Here is a 24,119-nt window from a genome sequence, read left to right as displayed (position 1 = left end):
GAAGTGTAGACGGAGTCAATGGATGGGAGGCTGGTTTGCGTGATGGATTGGGCTACATTCACGACCCTTTGTAGTTCCTTGCGGTCTTGGGCAGAGCAGGAGCCAGACCAAGCTGTGATACAACCAGAAAGAATGCTTTCTATGGTGCATCTGTAAAAGTTGGTGAGAGTCGTAGCTGACATGCCAAATTTCCTTAGTCTTCTGAGAAAGTAGAGGCGTTGGTGGGGCTTTCTTAACTATAGTGTCGGCATGGGGGGACCAGGACAGGTTGTTGGTGATCTGGACACCTAAAAACCTGAAGCTCTCGACCCTTTCTACTTCATCCCCATTGATGTAGACAGGGGCATGTTCTCCTTTACGCTTCCTGAAGTCGATGACAATCTCCTTTGTTTTGTTGACATTGAGGGAGAGATTATTGTTGCCGCACCAGTTCACCTGATTCTCTATCTCATTCCTGTACTCTGTCTCGTCATTGTTTGAGATCCGACCCACTACGGTGGTGTCGTCAGCAAACTTGAAAATCGAGTTGGAGGGGAATTTGGCCACACAGTCATAGGGGTATAAGGAGTATAGTAGGGGGCTGAGAACACAGCCTTGTGGGGCACCGGTGTTGAGGATGATCGTGGAGGGGGTGTTGTTGCCTATCCTTACTGATTGTGGTCTGTGGATGAGGAAGTTCAGGATCCAGTCGCAGAGGGAGGAGCCGAGGCCCAGTCCACGAAGCTTGGAGATGAGTTTTGTAGGAATAATGGTGTTGAAGGCTGAGCTGTGGTCAATAAATAGGAGTCTGACATAGGTGTCCTTGTTATCTAGGTTCCAAGGTTGAGTGCAGGGCCAGGGAAATGGCATTTGCTGTGGACCTGTTGCGGTGGTAGGCAAACTGTAGTTGATCCAGGCAATCTGGGAGTGTCCAAAGATGTGGAGGTTAGGTGGATTGGCCATGCTAAATTGCCCCTTAGTGTCCAAAGATGTGTAGGTTAGGTGGATTGGCCATGCTAAATTGCCCCTTAGTGTCAGGTGGATTACCAGGATAAATATGTGAGGTTACGGAGATAGGGCCTGGGTGGGATTGTAGTCGCTGCAGGCTTGATGGACCAAATGGCCTCCTTCCGCACTGTAGGGATACTATGATTCTATGACCCTCCAGCCTTGTCCTGGCAATAATTGAAGGGGAAATTGAGGGGAAAAACAGGAGGGCTGGAAGAAATATCGAATGGGTGGATAACACTGAAATGTGGACTGAGGGGGGCTTGAAGAAAAGCAGTGACAAAGCAAGACATTGCTAAGGCTGTGGTGAAAACAAACAAATTCTGCAGCGATATTTGGTTTTAGCTACAGGAGATATGGGGTGATATCATTGGCCTCTTAACATCCTTGCTCACTTAAACATTCAGCCTAAGTTGACATGTTCCGATTGACATGAGACACTGAGGCAGGCTAACTAGGCCCGGATAAACTGTCAGTACCGAAAAGAACACAGGATGAAGTATAAAATCTGGACAGCAGGGAAAAAGAAGCTATAGTTGTCTGATCATCCAGTGATGGTCCACCCTAATTCCCCCCTCCTCCTGCAACCGCTCCCTCAAAGTTCTCAGTCAGATCCACAGTGGGCGGACAAGGGGCGTACACAGAAGGCCCAGCGTCAAAGAAGCCTGCGACCAATCATAGAGGCTCCAGGCCTCATTGTGGTGATGCATCCGTCACTGGGCCACGCTCACTTCCTTCCGTTCGCAATCCAGTCCCACTGTGGCTCAGCAGTCATCACACAGCCTGGGCATGACCCAGGTTAGGCTCCTGGCTTAGTCCCAGGTTAGGCTCCTGGCCTAGTCCCAGGTTAGGCTGCTGGCCTAGTCCCAGGTTAGGCCGCTGGCCTGTCGCTAATGGAGTAGGACAGGTGAGCCAACTGGCCTCAGTATCATGGACCAGTGAGGAGAAAAATATGTCAGGATTGGGCGGCACGGCAGCACAGTGGTTAGCATTGCTGCCTCACAGCGCCAGGGACCTGGGTTCAATTCTGACCTCGGGTCACTGTCTGTGTGGAGTTTGCACTTTCTCCCTCGTGTCTGCGTGGGTTTCCTCCGGGTGCTCCGGTTTCCTCCCACACTCTGGAAAATGTTCAGGTCAGCTGGATTGGCCATGATAAATTGCCCATTCGTGACAGGGATTAGTGGAGTAAATACCGAGGGTTACGGGGATAGGACCTGGGTGGGATTGTTGTCAGTGCAGACTCGATGGGCCGAATGGCCTCCTTCTGCACTGTAGGGATTCTATAATTCTATTCTATGATTCTTTTGCGCCCGCACACTTGAGATTGCATGTGTGAAATAGTGTGCGAGTCTGCGTGCACGTGTGTGTGACTGCGTGCATGTGACGGCCTGGTCGCTGCTTGCGCACACGCGTGTCAAAGTTTGGGCATGCTTGTGTCGTCAATTATAGTCATGGGTTTATGAAAAATGGGCACGCTTTCAAACAAAATGGAGAATGCACACTGCCGCAATGCAAAATGGAGTTGAGAGGTCAGGTGGCCGCTTCTTTTCCTGTCAATGAGGCCGGAGGCTTGCCTGGACAGGACATTAAGATTTGCGATGAACTTGCTGACTTCTTGGCGTTGGATTCGAATACCCCAGAATGGTGGGCGAAGAAACCTATTCTATCACAAGGAGGTGCCAGTGGGTAACACGTTTGTCTGCCACTGCCCAAGTCGTCAGACACCATTTGTGTGGACAGTGGGAAACACACACTATGCTCACCTGACAGAAACCAGGTTTTGCGAAGGAACGTTGATGAAGACACTGGGCGGAATTTTCCCGCCCTGCCCCAACGGGAATTGTAGCGGGTGGGGTCGGACCATGCGAAGGTCTCTTGACCTCGGGAGGGAATCTCTGGCCAGAAAACCCCGCCCACATTTTGGGAGCAACCACAGAAAGGGAGAGAGGGAGAGAGAGAGAGAAGAGAACAGATCCAGACCAGCAAAGGAGAGACACTGCCCAAGATCCATCAGGATATAGACAATTTTGCCTCACCTTTGCCTACCAATCTGCGCCTCAGCTGCAGTGAAGCCAGATTCTCGCTATAGCAGGCATGAAGCTGCGAATCCATCGTCAGAACCTTTCCACCTCCATTCCCTCCGTGAAGCAAATTCAAATCACAGGACTGTAACGTTTAAGGCTGAATTTCAAGAGAATCAAGGGTGACAGTGAAATTCTGGACTCTTCTGACCCAGCGGCGGCACGGTAGCACAGTGGTTAGCGCTGCTGCCTCACAGCGCCAGGACCTGGGTTCGATTCCAGCCTCAGGTCACTGTCTAAGTGGAGTTTGCACATTCTCCCCGTGTCTGCGTGGGTTTCCTCCGGGTGCTCCAGTTTCCTCCCGCAGTCCAAAGATGTGCGGGTTAGGTGGATTGGCCATGGTAAATTGCCCCTTAGTGTCAGGGAGACTGGCAGGGTAAATGCATGGGGCTATAGGGATAGGGCCTGGGTGGGATTATGGTCGGTACAGACTCGATGGGCTGAATGGCCTCCTTCTGTACTGGAGGGATTCTATGATTCAAGTGCATCTTTTGTAATCGCCTTCTCTCCTGTGTGTCTGTTTGAGTGGGTGCTGCTGTGAATGCATTTCAGGTGTTGGGAACTAACCATTTCACCTCCATTTCTTCAAACTTACAAAAAAACCCCTGTCTTTTATCTGTTCTTGAGAGTCCCAGCATTCAAGGGGTTAAAACTCTCTCTCTTTGGAACACACTTGTCTCCAGTTAGTCACCAGCTGGAAAAAGGGGGAACAGTCCCACCATCGCTCAGTAACACTGTACATGCCCCCGTGTGCTCATTCTGCACATCTACATACATGCTTGTGTGTCGACACGTGAGCATCTGCATGGCATTTGTGTGTGTCTACATGTGTGTATACGCTTGTCTCAGTGCCAGTTGCTATGTGCTGCTGTGTGAATGCGTGCGTGTTAGCCAGGCTCTCGCTGTCCAGATTGCCGGTGGGGGCGAGGGGTGGGGTGGGGCGGGGGGAGGGGGGGGGGAGATGGATGTGGGTGGGTGGGTGAGTGTGTGTGTGTCAGGCTGTATGCGTGCATGCGTCTGTGTGCATCTGTGTATGTGTGTGCGTGTGTCTGTGTGTACGCGTCTGTGTGCATGTGAGTGTGTGTGTGTGAGTGAGTGTGAGCATGTGAGTGAGTGGTTTAGGTTGGAGGGTCACAGTTTTTTTTTTAACTGGTCGGTGCAACATCGTGGGCCGAAGGGCCTGTTCTGCGCTGTAATGTTCTATGTTCTATGTTCTATGTTCTATGGTGAGTGTGAGAGTGTATGTGTGTGTGAGTGTGAGAGTGTGCGGTGTGAGTGTGTATATGAGTGTGTTGTGTGTGTGGCAGTGTGCATCTGTATACATGTGAGTTTGTGAGCGAGTGTGAGTGTGTATGTGCGTGTATGTGCGAGTGTGTGTGTATGAGTGTGTGTGTGTGAATGAGAGTGTGCGTGTGAGTGTGTGTGAGCATGTGTGTGAGCGTGTGTCTGAGCGTGTGTGTGTGTGAGTGTGTGTGTGAGTGTGTGTGTGTGTGTGCGTGTGTGTGAGTGTGAGCGTGAGAGTGTGTGTGTGTGTGAGCATGTGTGTGAGCGTGTGTATGAGCATGTGTGTGAGCGTGTGTGTGTGTGTGTGTGTGTGTGAGTGTGTGTGAGTGAGCGTGTGTGTGTGCGTGTCAGTGCATGTGCCAGTGCGTGTCAGTGCGTGTGTCAGTGCGTTTGTCAGTGCGTGTGTCAGTGCGTGTGTCAGTGTGTGTGCCAGTGCGTGTGCCAGTGCGTGTGCCAGTGCGTTTGTCAGTGCGTTTGTCAGTGCGTGTGCCAGTGCGTGTGCCACTGCGTGTGTCAGTGCGTGTGTCAGTGCGTGTGTCAGTGCGTGTGCCAGTGCGTGTGTCAGTGCGTGTGCCAGTGCGTGTGCCACTGCGTGTGTCAGTGCGTGTGTCAGTGCGTGTGCCAGTGCGTGTGTCAGTGCGTGTGTCAGTGCGTGTGCCAGTGCGTGTGCCAGTGCGTGTGCCAGTGCGTGTGCCAGTGCGTGTGCCAGTGCGTGTGTCAGTGCGTGTGCCAGTGCGTGTGCCAGTGCGTGTGCCAGTGCGTGTGCCAGTGCGTGTGCCAGTGCGTGTGCCAGTGCGTGTGTCAGTGTGTGTGTCAGGGCAGAGGGGGTGAGTGGGGGGGTGGAGGGCACAGCAGGAGCTGAGAGCTGGATGTCACAGGGAGCAGTTTCCCTTCCCCCAGTCCATCCAGCAGTTTGAACGGGCTGAGGAATCACACACACTCATTCCTGACTCCAGCAACAGCTGCCGGACAAACGGGAAAAGTGGAGAGGGAAGCTGGCAGCTGGGAAAGTCATTCGAGGGAGTGAAGGCTGTGTTTCTTGGAAGTTGTTCTGCTTTTCCCTGAGTCAGGGTAAAGGCAGTCGCCACCAAGCTTACCTTAAAGCATTCTGTGTCACACCAAACCCGTGTGCCTGAATGAGTGGCAACTTTAAACCTTTCTCACACACAGCCTCACAAACAATTGTAACAAGCTGTAGACTCACGGAGAAATGTATCACGGAACAAGTTACTTTTCCCTTCAAAAGAATATACTGCAATGAACGCTGTCAGACAGAGAGGGCAGTTAAAGTATCAGTGAGGGGTTTTTAATAGCAGACTCCCAGGCGAATGCAGCGCGAGGCCTTTTGGCCCACGATGCCTGTGCTAGCAAGTTGGTCAACTTCCTCCATCCTTGTCACCCCCCTCTTTTTGCACCTGGCAACTTGGACCCGAACACCAATGTCTCAGGGCGGCCAGTTTTCTCGGGCGCCGCAAGTATGTAAAAGCGGGCGTTTTGAAGAGGTAGTGAGGGGGCATCTTTAACCCACCATCAAGACACGCTCACACTGGCATCATAGAATAGAATAGAACAGAATCCCTATCGTGCAGGAAGAGGCCATTTGGCCCATTGAGTCTGCACTGACAACAATTGGTGAGGCCCCATTCCTGTAACCACACGTGTTTACCCTGCTAATCCCCCTGACACGAAAGACCAATCCACCTAACCGAAAGTAAATGTTATGATTGAAAAATTTTTACGATCTTGGCAGCCGTGCATATTTTGAGAACGGAACTGTGCAACCTATTCTTTTTTTTAAAAACACTTTTTAAAGTCAGTGCCCCCCGCCACCCAAAAGAGTGAGTCAGTGCTCCCTGCAACCTAACCCATCTTTGGACACTAAGGGGCAATTTAGCATGGCCAATCCACCTAACCTGCACATCTTTGGACATCAAGGGGCAATTTAGCATGGCCAATCCACCTAACCTGCACATCTTTGGACATCAAGGGGCAATTTAACATGGCCAATCCACCTAACCTACACATCTTTGGACATCAAGGGGCAATTTAGCATGGCCAATCCACCTAACCTGCACATCTTTGGACATCAAGGGGCAATTTAGCATGGCCAATCCACCTAACCTGCACATCTTTGGACATCAAGGGGCAATTTAGCATGGCCAATCCACCTAACCTGCACATCTTTGGACATCAAGGGGCAATTTAGCATGGCCAATCCACCTAACCTGCACATCTTTGGACACTAAGGGGCAATTTAGCATGGCCAATCCACCTAACCTGCACATCTTTGGACATCAAGGGGCAATTTAGCATGGCCAATCCACCTAACCTGCACATCTTTGGACATCAAGGGGCAATTTAGCATGGCCAATCCACCTAACCTGCACATCTTTGGACATCAAGGGGCAATTTAGCATGGCCAATCCACCTAACCTGCACATCTTTGGACATCAAGGGGCAACTTAGCATGGCCAATCCACCTAACCTGCACATCTTTGGACATCAAGGGGCAATTTAGCATGGCCAATCCACCTAACCTGCACATCTTTGGACATCAAGGGGCAATTTAGCATGGCCAATCCACCTAACCTACACATCTTTGGACATCAAGGGGCAATTTAGCATGGCCAATCCACGTAACCTACACATCTTTGGACACTCAGGGTCAATTTAGCATGGCCAATCCACCTAACCTGCACATCTTTGGACACTAAGGGACAATTTAGCATGGCCAATCCACCTAACCTGTACATCTTTGGACACTAAGGGACAATTTAGCATGACCAATCCACCTAACCTGCACATCTTTGGACACTAAGGGGCAATTTAGCATGGCCAATCCACCTAACCTGCACATCTTTGGACACGAAGGGACAATTTAGCATGGCCAATCCACCCAACCTGCACACCTTTGGTAACTAAGGGACAATTTAGCATGGCCAATCCACCTAACCTACACATCTTTGGACACTAAGGGACAATTTAGCATGGCCAATCCACCTAACCTGCACATCTTTGGACACTAAGGGACAATTTAGCATGACCAATCCACCTAACCCGCACATCTTTGGACACTAAGGGGCAATTTAGCATGGCCAATCCACCTAACCTGCACATCTTTGGACACTAAGGGACAATTTAGCATGGCCAATCCACCCAACCTGCACATCTTTGGACACTAAGGGACAATTTAGCATGGCCAATCCACCCAACCTGCACGGCTTTGGATTGTGGGAGGAAACCGGAGCACCCAAAGGAAACCCACACAGACACGGGGAGAACGTGCAGACTCCACACAGACAGTGACCCAAGGCTGGAATTGAACCCGGGTCCCTGGCGCTGTGAGGCAGCAGTGCCAACCACTGTTCCACCGTGCCGCCCCAGAAAAGCAGACTGTAAAGTGGGCTTTTGTACGAGATACAGGCAGATCATCCAACACTGGCCTTGGCGTTTTCAAACTCGCTGCTGCTTTGACATGGACTCTGATGTTCCATTATCTGCCCTTCTCCGCTAGTGAGGGCATCGCCACTGACCTCTGACCTTTCCTGCCACCATGTCCACGCACGCCTTTCAGCCTTGGTGTTGGGGGGGACGGGGTGGGGGGGGCGGTTTGTGGGGGGGCTGTTGGGGGAGGGGGGGGGGGATTGAGAAATCAGATCCTGATCGTTGACCCCTACTGGGTAAAGTGTGGAAGCCAGGCCAGGCCAGGCCAGCAAAGTGTCCCCTGCCCCCTACAGTCGAATAGCCGAGAGACATTCACTCTTTTAGCTGGGGGGGCACTGACTCAGAGTGTTTTCAAAAAAAAAAAATAGGTTGCACAGTTCCGTTCTCAAAATATGCACGGCTGCCAAGGTCTTAAAAGTTTTTCAATCATAACATTTACTTTCGGGCGGAAAAAAAAAATTCATTAAAAACGCAAGTGAGAGACATTGCTTGGAATTTTTTTAAAAACACGTGAGGTAATTTGCCCGTGCGGGGGACTGAAGTCCCAACAAAGCCAGCCCAGTGGACTGAGAGCAAAAATGTGGGGGGGCTGGCGGTGGGGTAGAGGTCAAGGGTCAAACCTAGCAAAATTCCCATGACAACGATTCATGGGACATGTGGTTCCTGGCTCCTTAATGAAGGTTGCTTCTGGGAGGGGTGGGGGGGGGGGGGCGGTGGCGGCCAGCAAATTCAAAGCGCCACAATTTTACCCGGCTCGCGAGATTGGGGAGCGTCGTGGCTGACAAAATGGCCTCTTCAGTCACCCTTGTGGAAAGGCTGAAGGTGGACGGAGTGGCCGCTCCGCAACCCCCCCCCCCCCGCCTCCCCCCCGCCCCGCAAACTCCTCTGGCTCGCCAACCTCAACAGGAAATGCTGTTGGAGGAACACTGAGTTCTGTGCGTATAAATACTTGCACAGATGTCATCACATGTTGCAGACAACTCCACTGCACGCTTTCTCTCTCTCTCTCTCTCTCTCTCTCCCTGTCTTCCTCTTGTAACCGAGTTGTCTGCTGGAGCCCCCGTGTGCTCCACGTACAGCCAGAAATCTCTGGAATGTGGACCGCCGGGAGTGTAACGTTTGAGCAAAATGATGTGCCTCCGAAAACAGCTACGTCTCATAGCCTGGCTTTTGACCGGGGGCAGACACCACTATTTTCTGTGGGACTGAGTGGGAGAGAAAGATATCCACGCGGTTTTGAAAGAGAGAAAAAAAAGACCCTTTTTTTTCCCCTTTTAAGTTGGCAATTAAAACCTTTTGGCAGACAAAGGCTGGAATTGTGGCACTGTTTTCCCTCTGCGGACTGATTGCCACTTGCCCCGCGCTACACTCATCAACTGCAGTTCATTCACACCACTGCCCTGCACTCCCCCACCGGCCGCACCATCCTCCAGGGCAACGACCAGAGAATCTTGAGCCTTGTTGCTCGGAATTAGCAGTGGGGAAGTAACGATTACAAGCCCTGCCCGGCCCCCGAGTGGGACGTGGGCGTTAACCATTTCACCAAACTCTGCAGATACTCGAGGCGCAACCCCAACATGGGATCTGGGTGTACAGGTACACAGGTCACTGAAAGTGGCAATGCAGGTGGAGAAGGTCGTCAAGAAGGCATACGGAATGCTTGCCTTCATCGACCGGGGTATTGAGTTTAAAAATTGGCAAGTCATGCTGTAGCTTTATAGAACCTTAGTGAGGCCGCACTTGGAATATAGTGTTCAATTCTGGTCGCCACACTACCAGAAGGATGTGGAGGCTTTGGAGAGGGTACAGAAAAGATTTACCAGGATGTTGCCTGGTATGGAGGGTATTAGCTATGAGGAGAGGTTGGAGAAACTTGGTTTGTTCTCACTGGAACGACGGAGGTTGAGGGGCGACCTGATAGAAGTCTACAAGATTATGAGGGGCATGGACAGAGTGGAAAGTCAGAAGCTTTTTCCCAGGGTGGAAGAGTCAATTACTCGGGGGCACAGGTTTAAGGTGTGAGGGGCAAGGTTTAAAGGAGATGTACGAGGCAGATTTTTTACACAGGGTGGTGGGTGCCTGGAACTCGCTGCCGGGGAAGGCAGTGGAAGTGGATACGATAGTGAGTTTTAAGGGGTGTCTTGACAAATACATGAATAGGATGGGAATAGAGGGATACGGTCCCCGGAAGGGTAGGGGGTTTTAGTTCAGTGGGGCAGCATGGTCAGTGCAGGAGGGCCGAAGGACCTGTTCCTGTGCTGGAAATTTCTTTGTTCTTTGTTCTATGGGGGGGAAGGGGTGCCAACTTGTTTAGTTATCGCCAACCTGAGTTTGTCGGAACCTCTCTATGTTGCCCGCCATTCTCAGCCACCCCCATCGTCCCAGTGCCCGCTGACCAACATTGTTTCCTGCTCTGGGACGGCTCCATCTTTAAGAAGAATGTTGACCTAGTTCTCCCTCATGGCCTCTGTAATCTCCTCCAGCCCCCACGGCACTTCCAAGAACTCTGCCCATGCCTACCTCCGGCCTTACTGGGGGCCCGTCGCTCCAGCATTGGGCTGCCTGGAGCTCTGGAATGCCTTGCCTTCAGCAAGGGAGTCCAGGGTTATGGAGATAAGGCTGATCTGATGTGATAATCCTCAACTCCTGAGGATTAGTGGGAGTTGAGGATTATCACAGCAGATCAGCCATGATCTCATTGAATGGCGGAGCAGAATCAATGGGCTGATGGGCAGCAGTGCTAACCACCGTGCCACCGTGGGGGTGGCACGGTGGTTAGCACTGCTGCCTCACCGCGCCAGGGACCTGGGTTCGATTCCGGCCTCGGATCACTGTTTGTGCAGAGTCTGCACGTTCTCCCCGTGTCTGCGTGGGTTTCCTCCGGGTGCTCCGGTTTCCTCACACAGTCCGAAAGACATGCTGGTTAGGTGCATTGACCATGCTAAATTGACCCGAGTATCAGAGGATTAGTGGGGTAAATACATGAGGTTATGCGGATAGGGCCTGGGTGGGATTATGGTCGGTGCAGACTCGATGGGCCAAATGGCCTCCTTCTGCACTGTAGGACTCTATGAATGGCCTGTTTCTGCTCCTGCACCTTCCACCTCCTTTGACTTTGGTCACCTGTCCTGGTATCTCATGTGGCTTGGTGCCAACCTTTGCTTCTGCTGAGGCTCCCTCGGGAATTCCTAACCACTTCAAAAGGCGCTATATCAATGCAAGTGGCTGTTGTCAACACCATCATCACAGTGGTAGCACTCTGTGTGAAACTCTTTCTCATTGGATTCACTGAGTAACTTCAACGACCCATTTGCCAAGCACATCGAAGGGCAGCGCCACAGAACTGCCCGCAGTATAACTACAGTTACCAGAGCAAGTCGCTCCTTCAGTCTCAAAGAAAGCACAGGGTCCCTCTCCACTCTCCTTGGGTTCGAACCTCGCATAGAAACAACCGGCAGTGGCGTTATCACATGCCCTTGCTTCACGCCTCCAACACCATTTCTTGTACAGCACTCAACCTCTGGCTCCCAGAAGGAGCAACAGAACACCTGAGGATAACTCCACAATTGCAAAGGCCCCTCCGACCTTCCTCGCTTCTCCAGGCCACTTCCTGCCAGCGCGGGTTGAAATCAGGGAATGCTGCCTTTGGGAATGTCAATGTGAATGGGGAGGGCGGTGGGGCGGGGACCGATGTGTCATGACCCCTCACCCTGCCTTCGAAATCCTTGCAGGTTAGACAGTGGAGAAGTGGAGTCTCCTACCTTTACACTTGTTCGTTGTCTTGTCCAGAATGGCCTTGGTGGAGACTATCTTACCGTACCTGTTCGGAAGCAAAGAAAAAAAGCATTTAGAAACAAAATGGCGGAGGCAGCAGTTCAGATCAGGTCGTGGAATCGAGGCTGACATTCCCAGGCAGTCCTGAGGGGGCACTGCGTTATCTGAGGCACCACCCTCCAGGTGGGCTGTTAGACTGGAGCCCAGTCAGCCAACCTTGGGTGGGTGTAAACCCGCACTCCCCGCCCGGGCACCAAGAACGGCAGGGGGTGCTCCCCAGGGCACTGGCCAATATTCACCTCTCGCCCTTCATCAATAAAAAGCAGAATATCATCATCACATTACTGTTTGTGGGAGCTTGCTGTGCGTAAATTGATTGTTGTGTCTCCGACTCTACACAGCGAGTGGGGAGGTGGTGGCGCAGTGATATTGTCCGCGGATTACCAATCCAGAGACCCAGGGGAAGGTTCTGGGGTCCCGGGTTCGAATCCCGCCACAGCAGATGGTGGAATTTGAATTCAATAACAATATGTGGAATTAAGAATCTACTGATGACCATGAAACCATTGTCGGAAAAACCCATCTAATGCACCGAACCAGAATGTCTTTCGGGCTGTGGGAGGAAACCGGAGCACCCGGAGGAAACCCACGCAGACACGGGGGAGAACGTGCAAACTCCACACAAACGGTGACCCGAGCCGGGAATTGAATCTAATGTCCTTTAGATTTGATTTGATTTATTCCAAAGATGTGCAAGTTAGGCTGATTGGCCATGATAAATTGCCCCCGAGTGTTCGCGGGCTTGTAAGGGTAAATATGTGGGGTTATGGGAATAGGGCACAGGTGGGATTGTGGTCGGTGCAGACTCGATGGGCTGAATGGCCTCCTTCTGCACTGTAGGGATTCTATGATTCTATGATTTAATATTGTCACATGTATTGGGATTCAGTGAAAAGTATTGTTTCTTGCGCGCTATACAGACAAAGCATACCGTTCATAGAGTACATAGGGGAGAAGGAAAGGAGAGGGTGCAGAATATAGTGTTACAGTTACAGATAGGGTGTAGAGAAAGATCAGCTTAATATTTGATTTATTATTGTCACATGTATTGGGATACAGTGAAAAGTATTGTTTCTTGCGCGCTATACAGACAAAGCATACCATTCATAGAGTACATAGGGGAGAAGGAAAGGAGAGGGTGCAGAATGTCATGTTACAGTCATAGCTAGGGTGTAGAGAAAGATCAACTGAAAGTTTATTTATTATTTATTGGTTTCACAAGTAGGCTTACATTAACACTGCAATGAAGTTACTGTGAAAATCCCCTAGTCGCCACATTCCTGTTCGGGTACACTGAGGGAGAATTTAGCATGGCCAATGCACCCTAACCAGCACATCTTTTGGAGTGTGGGAGGAAACCGGAGCACCCGGAGGAAACCCATGCAGACACGGGGAGAATGTGCAAACTCCACACAGACAGTGACCCAAGCCGGGAATCGAACCCGGGTCCCTGGGGCTGTGAGGCAGCAGTGCTAACCACTGTGCCACCGTGCCGACTGTGCCAGGTAGGTCCATTCAAAAGGGAAGGAAATCTGCCATTCTAACCCAGTCTGGCCTACATGTGACTCCAGAACCACAGCAATGTAGTTGACTCTTGAATAACCTCTGAAATGGCCGAGCAAACCTCTCAGTTCAAGGGCAATTAGGGTAGCACAGAGGTTAGCACGCTGCCTCACAGCGCCAGGGACCTGGGTTCGATTCTGGCCTTGGGTGACTACAAAGTGGTTGACTCTTAAACTGCCCTCAGGGATGGGCAATAAATGCTGTTCCAGAGAGCGACGCCCATATCCCATGAACGAATAAATAAACAAAAAACATCAAAAAGTACTTCAAGTCAAGCGCTTTGAGACATCCTGAGGAGGTGGAAGGTGCTGTATAAATGCAAGTCATCTGTTTTTCCGTCAGCCTGACACCAATTGTAACCCCAGTTCGTCTCCTGATTGGCTGCTTCCAACTCATGCCATTGGTTCATAGTTCAGCTCGGATTTCCCATAATCCTCCTGGCTGCGTCCCAAATTATTTTCTGTCGAAAAGTTTCTTCTTCTGCCCAATGCGTGCACGAGTCTACTCTCCACATGCCTGCGGGCGGCCTCTCTCAACTTAACAGGAGGCCCCAGTCACGATACAGCCCCCTCCCCTTTCTCCCTCCTCCAATGACCCCTGACTGGTCCCCACCTAGAGGTCAGGGCGTCTCTGGAGTGAGAAAACACCCGAAGGCTGGATTGGATCACCCGCATTTTCCGACGCATCCTGAACAGCAGCGAAAAGCCACCAAGCACACCTTCCTGCGTGGGACATGATGGCTCAGTCAGCGGTTATTGAGACAGAACTTGCCTTTAGTCGCTTTTCACTATTTCCTGACTTCAAGGATACTAGTATCCCCATTGATCCCCGACACAACGTCATCACACAAGCATTTGCGTGGAATGTGTGGTGGTACAATGGTTAGCACTGCTGCCTCACAGCAGACAGGGACCCGGGTTCGATTCCCGGCTTGGGTAACTGTCTGTGTGGAGTCTGCACGTTCTCCCCGTGTCTGCGTGGGTTTCCTCCGGGTGCTCCGGTTTCCTCCCACACTCCAAAGATGTGTAGGTTAGGTGGATTGGCCATGCTAAATTGCCCCTTAGTGTCCAAAGATGTGCAGGTTAGGTGGATTGGCCATGCTAAATTGCCCCTTAGTGTCCAAAGATGTGCAGGTTAGGTGGATTGGCCATGCTAAATTGCCCCTTAGTGTCCAAAGATGTGCAGGTTAGGGGGATTGGCCATGCTAAATTGCCCCTTAGTGTCCAAAGATGTGCAGGTTAGGTGGATTGGCCGTGCTAAATTGCCCCTTAGTGTCCAAAGATGTGCCGGTTAGGTGGATTGGCCATGCTAAATTGCCCCTTCGTGTCCAAAGATGTGTAGGTTAGGTGGATTGGCCATGCTAAATTGCCCCTTAGTGTCCAAAGATGTGTAGGTTAGGTGGATTGGCCATGCTAAATTGCCCCTTAGTGTCCAAAGATGTGTAGGTTAGGGGGATTGGCCATGCTAAATTGCCCCTTAGTGTCCAAAGATGTGTAGGTTAGGGGGATTGGCCATGCTAAATTGCCCCTTAGTGTCCAAAGATGTGTAGGTTAGGTGGATTGGCCATTCTAAATTGCCCCTTAGTGTCCAAAGATGTGCCGGTTAGGTTGATTGGCCATTCTAAATTGCCCCTTAGTGTCCAAAGATGTGCCGGTTAGGTTGATTGGCCATTCTAAATTGCCCCTTAGTGTCCAAAGATGTGCCGGTTAGGTTGATTGGCCATGTTAAATTCTCCCTCACTGTACCCGAACAGGAGTGTGGCGACTGGGGGATTTTCACACTAACTTCATTGCAGTGTTAATGTAAGCTGACTTGTGACACTAATAAATAAACTTTACTTAAACTTGATGTTGAAAGCACGCAATCAGCTTCGAGATGCTTCCCCCTCCCCCCCCTGCTCCCTTTCCCAGGAGGGAAAAGGTTTCCAGAGCTAAATGGAGTGGGAGCCTCTATAAATATGTCCCATCACGTGCAAAAATATTTCCTGCTCTTGTCAGCTGCAGCCTCGAGAGGCGCGTATAAATTTCCTGAATGACTCATTCAAGCAAAGGCACCCGTGTGATCTCATGGTCTTTTTGAATGACTCGGTGTCCATTACAGTTGATTCCGGTGATTAATGGTTCCGGCAGCCAAGTTCGTGTGAGGAGCTCACTGACTGATTCAGGCTCTGTCTCCTGGCCAGACGTGCAGTCCCACAAAGCCCCCCGCTCCCCTCCCCCCACACTATCTCCCACCCGCTCCCTCTGACACCAATCCTGGTGACCCCTGCATGGACCATCAGGGGTCACCAGCGAGCGAGTTGGAGGCAGATTCCGACTACCCTCACATTCTCCCGAACAAATCTCTTGGCCTTTCTCCCGCTGAAGGTGGGCCACCACTGAAAGCTTCACCAATGTCGTCGTCAAGGCGTCTGTTTATTTTGGAACCGACCGACCGCCAAGCCAGTGCCACGCTGCGACTGCCATCCTGCGCCAAACTGCCTTCGCGCCAGCTGTGAAAGAAAGCCGCGAGGGCCTGGGCGCAGCACCTCTGCCAGCTTCACCCGTCGGCCCAGTTCACCGCGAGGTCAGTCGCTTGGCCAGCACGGGACCAACCGATAATCGCACCCCATTGGCGTCAGCAGATGCCACGGCACGTCAGTGAAACAGATGTCCACGGCATGTTGGCACAGTGGTTAGCACTGCTGCCTCACAGCGCCAGGGACCCGGGTTCAATTCCAGCCTTGGGTCACTGTCTGTGTGGAGTTTGCACGTTAGAAACATAGAAACATAGAAAAACTACAGCACAAACAGGCCCTTCAGCCCCACAAGTTGTGCCGAACATATCCCTACCTTCTAGGCCTACCTATAACCCTCCATCCTATTAAGTCCCATGTACTCATCCAGGAGTCTCTTAAAAGACCCTATTGAGTTTGCCTCCACCACCACTGACGGCAGCCGATTCCACTCGCCCACCATCCGGTGTGTGAAAAACTTTCCCCTAACATTTCCCCTGTACCTACCCCCCCCAGCACCTTAAACCTGTGTCCTCTCGTAGCAGACATTTCCACCCTGGGAAAAAGCCTCTGAGAGTCCACCCGATCTATGCCTCTCAACATCTTATACACCTCTATTAGGTCTCCTCTCATCCTACGTCTCTCCAAGGAGAAAAGACCGAGCTCCCTCAGCCTATCCTCATAAGGAATGCCACTCAATCCAGGCAACATCCTTGTAAATCTCCTCTGCACCCTTTCAATCTTTTCCACGTTGTCCCCGTGTCTGCGTGGGTTTCCTCCGGGTGCTCTGGTTTCCTCCCACAGTCCAAAGATGTGCAAGTTAGGTGGATTGGCCATGCTAAATTGTCCCTTAGTGTCCAAAGATGTGCAGGTTAGGTGGATTGGCCATGCTAAATTGCCCCTTAGTGTCCAAAGATGTGCAGGTTAGGTGGATTGGCCATGCTAAATTGCCCCTTAGTGTCCAAAGATGTGCAGGTTAGGTGGATTGGCCATGCTAAATTTCCCCTTAGTGTTTAAAGATGTGTAGGCTAGGTGGATTGGCCATGCTAAATTGCCCCTTAGTGTTTAAAGATGTGTAGGTTAGGTGGATTGGCCATGCTAAATTGCCCCTTAGTGTTTAAAGATGTGTAGGTTAGGTTGATGGGCCATGCTAAATTGCCCCTTAGTGTTTAAAGATGTGTAGGTTAGGTGGATTGGCCATGCTAAATTGCCCCTTAGTGTTTAAAGATGTGTAGGTTAGGTTGATGGGCCATGCTAAATTGCCCCTTAGTGTTTAAAGATGTGTAGGTTAGGTGGATTGGCCATGCTAAATTGCCCCTTAGTGTTTAAAGATGTGCAGGTTAGGTTGATGGGCCATGCTAAATTGCCTCTTAGTGTCCAAAGATGTGCAGGTTAGGTGGATTGGCCATGCTAAATTGCCCCTTAGTGTCCAAAGATGTGCAGGTTAGGTGGATTGGCCATGCTAAATTGCCCCTTAGTGTCCAAAGATGTGTAGGTTAGGTTGATGGGCCATGCTAAATTGCCCCCCAGTCATGGGGATTAGCAGAGTAAATATGTGGGTTACAGGGAGAGGGCCTGGGTGGGATTGTGGTCAGTACAGGCCTGATGGGCTAAATGGCCTCCTTCTGCACTGTAGGGATTCTATGACTGGCAGGTTGTTTGTCTTCCAGGCACGCTGGGAGGTCCGACTTGTTGAGAAGCGTCAAATGTCGAGATGTGGAGTGCAGGGGAAGTGGAATGGGCACCGTCCTGAGGAGAATGTACCCACTGGCTCAACAATCGGCTATGTTGGCATCATGTGTGCGCTCCTTTTTATTGTAACCACCTTATATCAGGTGTCATGCCATGGCTGAAACTTCCTCTGAAACTGTCCCACTGAAGCTCGACGCAAGCTCGGGGAACAACACCCACTCTGTCGGTGAAGCATTCCACATCTTTCCAGCAGTCAAACCTGAATTTACCCGTTTCCTGTGAGAACCACTGCACCTATTTTCACAGGCGGCAGATGGTGGCAATTGTTCTGCTTCTGCCATTCATACCTTCTCTCTGCCCATCTTTTGCCTCCTATCCCATCACCATCGCTATTCACTTGGCAGCATAGCCTTTTCTCACTCCGCCTCTCCTGCCTTTCACCCTATCACAGACCTTCCATTTTGTATCTATCCTCTTCTATTTTCCTTTCTGTCCTTTCCCTGCCTGCTTCCTTGCTTCAAACCTGTTTCAACTTTGTCCACCTCCGATTCGGGTCATCAATCTGAAACGTAAACTCTGTCTCTCTCTCTCCACAGACACTGCCCGACCTGCTGAGTTTTTCTCTGATTTTATTTCCGATTTTCAGCATCTGCAGGATTGTGCTCTTGCTCCACGTCATAGTCACAGAGGTCCACAGCACAGAAAAAGGCCCTTCGGTCCATCACATCTGTACTAGTCAAAGACAAACCACCTCACTATTCCAATCCCATTTTCCAGCACTTGGCACATAGCCTTGTATGCCTTGGCATTGCAAGTGCTCATCTAAATACTTATAGAGTCATAGAGGTTTACAGCATGGAAACAGGCCCTTCGGCCCAACTTGTCCATGCCACCCTTTTTTTTAAAACCCCTAAGCTAGTCCCAATTGCCCGCATTTGGCCCATATCCCTCTATACCCATCCTACCCATGTAACTATCTAAACGCTTTTTAAAAGACAAAATTGTACTCGCCTCTACTACTGCCTCTGGCAGCTCGTTCCAGACACTCACCACCCTCTGTGTGAAAAAATTGCCCCTCTGGACAATTTTGTATTTCTCCCCTCTCACCTTAAACCTATGCCCTCTAGTTTTAGACTCCCCTACCTTTGGGAAAAGATATTGACTATCTCACTGATCTATGCCCCTCATTATTTTATAGACCTCTATAAGATCACCCCTCAGCCTCCTATGCTCCAGAGAAAAAAGTCCCAGTCTATCCAGCCTCTCCGTATAACTCAATCCATCAAGTCCCGGTAGCATCCTAGTAAATCTTTTCTGCACTCTTTCTAGTTTAATAATATCCTTTCTATAATAGGGTGACCAGAATTGCGCACAGTATTCCAAGTGTGGCCTTACCAATGTCTTGTACAACTTCAACAAGACGTCCCAACTCCTGTATTCAATGTTCTGACCGATGAAACCAAGCATGCCAAATGCCTTCTTCACCACTCTGTCCACCTGTGACTCCACTTTCAAGGAGCTATGAACATGTACCCCTAGATCTCTTTGTTCTGTAACTCTCCCCAACACCCTACCATTAACTGAGTAAGTCCTGCCCTGGTTCAATCTACCAAAATGCATCACCTCACATTTGTCTAAATTAAACTCCATCTGCCATTCGTCAGCCCACTGGCCCAATTGATCAAGATCCCGTTGCAATTGGAGATAACTTTCTTCACTGTCCACTATACCACCAATCTTAATGTCATCTGCAAACTTACTAACCATGCCTCCTATATTCTCATCCAAATCATTAATATAAATGACAAATAACAGTGGACCCAGCTCTGATCCCTGAGGCACACCGCTGGTCACAGGCCTCCAGTTTGAAAAACAACCCTCTACAACCACCCTCTGGCTTCTGTCAAAAGCCAATTTGTATCCATTTAGATACCTCACCCTGGATCCTGTGAGATTTAACCTTATGCAACAACCTACAGTGCAGTACCTTGTCAAAGGCCTTGTTAAAGTCCATGTAGACAATATCAACTGCACTGCCCTCATCTACCTTCTTGGTTACCCCTTCAAAAAACTCAATCAAATTTGTGAGACATGATTTTCCACTCACAAAGCCATGCTGACTGTCCCTAATCAGTCCTTGCATCTCTCAATGCCTGTAGATCCTGTTTCTCAAAATACCTTCCAACAATTTACCCACCACAGATGTGAGGCTCACTGGCCTGTAGTTCCCTGGCTTTTCCCTGCAGCCCTTTTTAAACAAAGGCACAACATTTGCCACTCTCCAATCTTCAGGCACCTCACCCGTGACTATCGATGATTCAAATATCTCGGCTCGGGGAACCGCAATTTCCTCCCTTGCCTCCCACAATGTCCTGGGATACACTTCATCAGGTCCCGGGGATTTATCTACCTTGATGCGCTTCAAGACTTCCAGCACCTCCTTCTCTGTAATATGTACACTCCTCAAGACACCACTATTTATTTCCCCAAGTTCCCTAACATCCATGCTTTTCTCAACAGTAAATATTGATGAGAAATATTCATTTAGGATCTCACCCATCTCTTGTGGATCCGCACACAGATTACCTTGTTGATCCTTAAGAGGCCCTACTCTCTCCCTAGTTAGTCTTTTGCCCTTTATGCATTTGCAGAAGATCTTTGGATTCCCCTTTGCCTTATCTGCCAAAACAATCTCGCGTCCCCTTTTTGCCCTCCTGATTTCTCTCTTAACTCTACTCCTACACTCCCTATACTCTTCAAGAGATTCACTTGATCCCAGCTGCCTATGCATGTCATGTGCCTCTTTCTTCTTCTTGACCAGGGCCTCAATATCCAGAGTCATCCAGGGTTCCCGACTTCTGCCAGCCTTGCCCTTCACTCTAAGTCTTTACAGGTGCAGACAATGTGAGTGGAGAGAGGGTTAGGCACAGGTTAAAGAGGTGTGAATTATCTCCAGCCAGGACAGTTAGTGAGCCCGGATGGAATGCATCCCAGGGTACTGAAAGAAATGTCAGAGGTAAAAGCGGATGCGTTGGTGGTTATTTATCAAAATTCGTTGGATTCTGGGGTAGTGCCGGCGGATTGGAAAACGGCTAATGTTACGTCGCTGTTTAAAAAAGGAAATAGACAAAAGGAGGGTAACTACAGGCCGGTTAGCTTAACGTCTGTAGTTGGGAAAATGCTGGAATCCATCATTAAAGAAGAAATAGCAGGCCATCTGGATAAGAATGGTTCGATTAAGCAGACGCAGCATGGATTCATGAGGGGAAAGTCGTGCTTGACGGACTTGTTGGATTTTTATGAAGATGTGACTAGTGCGGTTGACGGAGGGGAACCGGTGGATGCGGTGTTTTTGGATTTCCAAAAGGTGTTTGATAAGGTGCCTCACAAAAGGTTGCTGAAGACGATTGGGTCGCACGGAGTTGGGGGTAGGGTGTTAGCGTGGATTGGGGATTGGCTATCCGACAGGAAGCAGAGAGTCAGAATAAATGGGTGCTTTTCTGGTTGGCGGATGGTAACCAGTGGCGTGCCGCAGGGATCGGAACTGGGGCCTCAACTATTTACCATTTATATAGACGATCTGGAGGAGTGGACTGAGTGTAGGGTAACAAAGTTTGCAGACGACACAAAGATAAGTGGAAAAGTGAATGGTGTGGAGGGCGTAGAAGGACTGCAGAGAGATTTGGACAGGCTGAGTGAGTGGGCGAGGATCTGGCAGATGGAGTATAACGTTAACAAATGCGAGGTTATTCACTTTGGAGGAAATAATAGCAAATTGGATTCTCTAAATGGAAAGAAATTACAACATGCTGCTGTTCAGAGGGACCTGGGGGTCCTTGTGAATGAGGTGCAAAAACTCAGTCTGCAGGTGCAACAGGTGATCAAGAAGGCAAATATCGCAAGGGGGATAGAATATAAAAGCAGAGATGTCTTGCTGCATCTGTACAGGGCATTGGTGAGGCCGCAGCTGGAATACTGTGTGCAGTATTGGTCCCCTTATTTGCGGAAGGATATATTGGCCTTGGAGGGAGTGCAGAGAAGGTTCACCAGGTTGATACCAGAGATGAGGGGTGTTGATTATGAGGAGAGACTGAGCAGTTTGGGTTTGTACTCGTTGGAATTTAGAAGGCTGAGGGGGGATCTTATAGAAACCTATAAGATAATGAAGGGGCTGGATAGGGTAGAGGTGGAGAGATTCTTTCCATTTAGAAAGGAAGCTAGAACTAGAGGGCACAGCCTCAAAATAAAGGGGGGTCAGTTTAGGACAGAGTTGAGGAGGAACTTCTTCTCTCAGAGGGTGGTGAATCTCTGGAATTCTCTGCCCACTGAAGTGGTGGAGGCTACCTCGTTGAATATGTTTAAATCATGGATAGATGGATTCCTGATCGGTAAGGGGATTAGGGGTTATAGGGATCAGGCGGGTAAGTGGAACTGATCCACTTCAGATCAGCCATGATCTTATTGAATGGCGGGGCAGGCTCGAGGGGCTAGATGGCCTACTCCTGCTCCTATTTCTTATGTGAGATTTTGCAAGCCCAGGGAAGTCGTGGGGGTTACAGATAGTGTGATATGAACCCAAGATCCTGGTTTAGACCGTCCTCATGTGTGCGGAACTTGGCTATCAGTTTCTGCCCGGCGATTCTGCGCTGTGTGTCGTGAAGGCCGCCTTGGAGAACGCTGACCCGAAGATCAGAGGCTGAATGCCCTTGACTGCTGACGTACTTATGCCCCTTTCTTGAGAATTCTACCCTCTTAAATCCCGACACCAATCCTTCAGTACTCCCGGGTAATCCTACTCTCCTTCTGTTGCCGCCTCAGGATTGACCCTCCCACTTGTCACTGCCTGCTGACCCTCTCTAATTGCCCCATACCACTCACTGACTGCCCTTCCTGCCCACTGAGGCTAATTACCAATCTCCTCCGCCCATCCAACTCAGCCCGCCCAGTGTCCGAGCCTGGAGACCATTAGAGTGGATCAGCTCTCACCCTCTGCCACCCCACCCTCCAGAGTGTCGCCTCTGCTACTGGCTTACACCAAACCCCGCTCAGCCGTTACCTCACGCTGAGCTCCACTGGCTCCCAGAGTGCGATGCTTTGTAAAATTCTCATCCTTGTTTTCAAATCCCTCCATCGACACCACACACGGACTGACTGATGTCCAATAACAGGATATAGATCGGTTGGAGACTTGGGCGGATGGAGTTTAATCCGGACAAATGTGAGGTAATGCATTTTGGAAGTTCGAAGCAGATGGGAAATGTACAGTAAATGGCAGAACCCTGAAGAGTATTGATAGGCAGAGGGATCTGGGTGTACAGGTACACAGGTCACTGAAAGTGGCAATGCAGGTGGGGAAGGTAGTCAAGAAGGCATATGGCATGCTTGCCTTCATCAGCCGGGGTATTGAGTATAAAAATTTGCAGGTTATGCTGCAGCTGTACAGAACCTTAGTTAGGCCGCATTTGGAATATAGTGTACAATTCTGGTCGCCACACTACCAGAAGGATGTGGAGACTTTGGAGAGGGTGCAGAAGAGGTTCACCAGGATGTTGCCTGGTATGGAGGGCATTAGCTATGAGGAGAGGTTGGAGAAACTTGGTTTATTCTCACTGGAACGACGGAGGTTGAGGGGCGACCTGATAGAAGTCTACAAGATTATGAGGGGCATGGACAGAGTGGATAGTCAGAAGCTTTTTCCCCAGGGTGGAAGAGTCAATTACTAGGGGGCACAGGTTTAAGGTGCGAGGGGCAAGGTTTAAAGGAGATGTACGAGGCAAGTTTTTTACAGAGGGTGGTGGGTGCCTGGAACTCGTTGCTGGGGGAGGTAGTGGAAGCAGATACGGTAGTGACTTTTAAGGGGCATCTGGACAAATACATGAATAGGATGGGAATAGAGGGATATGGTCCCCGGAAGGGTAGGGGGTTTTAGTTCAGTCAGGCAGCATGGTCGGTGCAGTCTTGGAGGGCCAAAGGGCCTGTTCCTGTGCTGTAATTTTCTTTTTCTTTGATCTAACAATCCTGGAACTCCTTCCCTAACAGCACGGTGGGTGTACCTACACCACAGGGACTGACTGATGTCCAATAACAATCCTGCAACTCCTTCCCTAACAGCACTGTGGGTGTACCTACACCACATGGACTGACTGATGTCCAATAACAATCCTGGAACTCCCTCCCTAACAGCACTGTGGATGTACCTGCACCACTTGGACTGACTGAGGTCCAATAACAATCCTGGAACTCCCTCCCTAACAGCACTGTGGATGTACCTGCACCACTTGGACTGACTGAGGTCCAATAACAATCCTGGAACTCCCTCCCTCACAGCATTGTGGGTGTACCTACACCACATGGATTGACTGATGTCCAATAACAATCCTGGTGGGTTCAAGATGGCGGCTCACCAGTTGAAAGGCTGGCAATTTGCTGAGGTAAATGTGTGAAAGGTGATGACTCGATTTGAACGAACTAATCAGCAGGGGGGTGTGAAATGCTTCCATTGCTTCAGTGTGTGTTTAATAACTTTCCACAGTTCCAGGCTATCCCAGAATTGAAAGCCTTCTCTTGACTGAACTTCTGGTCAAAATGATGCCAAGTCGGCAAATCCATGTGGTATATGGCCCTGACAGCACTGACCAGTAACGTTTTCTGCAGATATCGTTCTCGCCTTTACACGCACACTGTGCCCTGAGCCTCAGTCTGTGAGTGGAAGCCACAGGGAAGCTCGGTGAGAGAGCCAA

General features: G+C 50.2%; 1 protein-coding gene across 1 annotated transcript in view; it reads right to left on the bottom strand.

Moving 5' to 3' along the window:
* LOC144481837 (RNA-binding motif, single-stranded-interacting protein 3-like) overlaps positions 1-24,119 on the bottom strand; it is a 144,217-nt gene that overhangs the window by 52,551 nt on the left and 67,547 nt on the right. Inside the window, exon 5 of the mRNA XM_078200990.1 lies at positions 11,558-11,616. Coding sequence (XP_078057116.1) covers positions 11,558-11,616 — 59 coding nt within the window. The remainder of the gene's footprint in view (positions 1-11,557; positions 11,617-24,119) is intronic.

This window comes from Mustelus asterias, chromosome X (assembly GCF_964213995.1).
Source record: "Mustelus asterias chromosome X, sMusAst1.hap1.1, whole genome shotgun sequence".
Lineage (NCBI taxonomy): Eukaryota > Metazoa > Chordata > Chondrichthyes > Carcharhiniformes > Triakidae > Mustelus > Mustelus asterias.
The sequence above is the reverse complement of the archived record's forward strand: the minus strand, read 5'-3'. Positions and strand labels throughout refer to the sequence as shown.